The sequence below is a fragment of the Myotis davidii genome, unplaced genomic scaffold (assembly GCF_000327345.1).
Source record: "Myotis davidii unplaced genomic scaffold, ASM32734v1 scaffold520, whole genome shotgun sequence".
Classification (NCBI taxonomy): Eukaryota; Metazoa; Chordata; class Mammalia; order Chiroptera; family Vespertilionidae; genus Myotis; species Myotis davidii.
In genome coordinates this window covers 204,514-205,264 of record NW_006292908.1, presented here as the reverse complement: position 1 = coordinate 205,264, position 751 = coordinate 204,514, and the positions used below count along the sequence as shown (strand labels likewise).

The window sequence follows — 751 nt, the reverse complement described above, 5'->3', positions numbered from 1 at the left end:
TGTGCCCATCACCATAAAAGATAGGCATGGTCTTGCTGCCAAGCACGTACTGTCGGTCAGAGTATGTGACTGTACAACGCCGTCTGACTGTAGAATGAGCAGTCAAGTACGGGACAGAGATGCCAAGCTCCCGAATGTCGTCCTCGGGAAATGGGCGATTCTTGCCATGGTGTTGGGTTCCGCACTGTTGTTATGTGAGTACACTCACCTAGAATGTGTTAGCTGAATTTTTTTCTACTATTTAGAAAACCCATGCAATTCTCTATATCGATGACATGTATAGTCTTTGCTAAATGTACCCTTTGTATAATCTTGCCTGTACTCGATAACATAGGGTCCTGAGTCATGGCAGAAAAAATGTGTCAATAAAAGCAGATGAGAATACTTTTCAGAGGGCCTATTTAAAAAACACATGCAATTCTCTATATCGATGACATGTATAGCCTTTGCTAAATGTACCCTTTGTATAATCTTGCCTGTACTCGATAACTTAGGGTCCTGAGTCATGGCAGAAAAAAATGTGTCAATAAAAGCAGGTGAGAATACTTTTCAGAGGGATAGCCCTAGTTCTCTGATACTATCTGTGAGACACCAGGTAAACCGTTTCCTCTTCTTTGAGCTCTTTTTTTCCAGATGTAAAATGAGAGGTTGGATACAAGTAATGTTGAGATTCCCTCTCATACAAAATATTGGTCTTTTAGCCAACCAAGTTTACGTGGTAGTGAGTGCACAAAAAGAATTTGTGAAAAGA

At 40.6% G+C, this 751-nt stretch overlaps 1 protein-coding gene across 1 annotated transcript in view; it reads left to right on the top strand.

Annotated features, from left to right (window-relative positions):
- Nucleotides 1-751, top strand: part of DSC1 (desmocollin 1) — a 21,172-nt gene that overhangs the window by 17,419 nt on the left and 3,002 nt on the right. The window contains exons 13-14 of the mRNA XM_015565691.1: nt 3-194; nt 702-721. Of these exons, the coding sequence (XP_015421177.1) occupies nt 3-194; nt 702-721 (212 nt within the window). The remainder of the gene's footprint in view (nt 1-2; nt 195-701; nt 722-751) is intronic.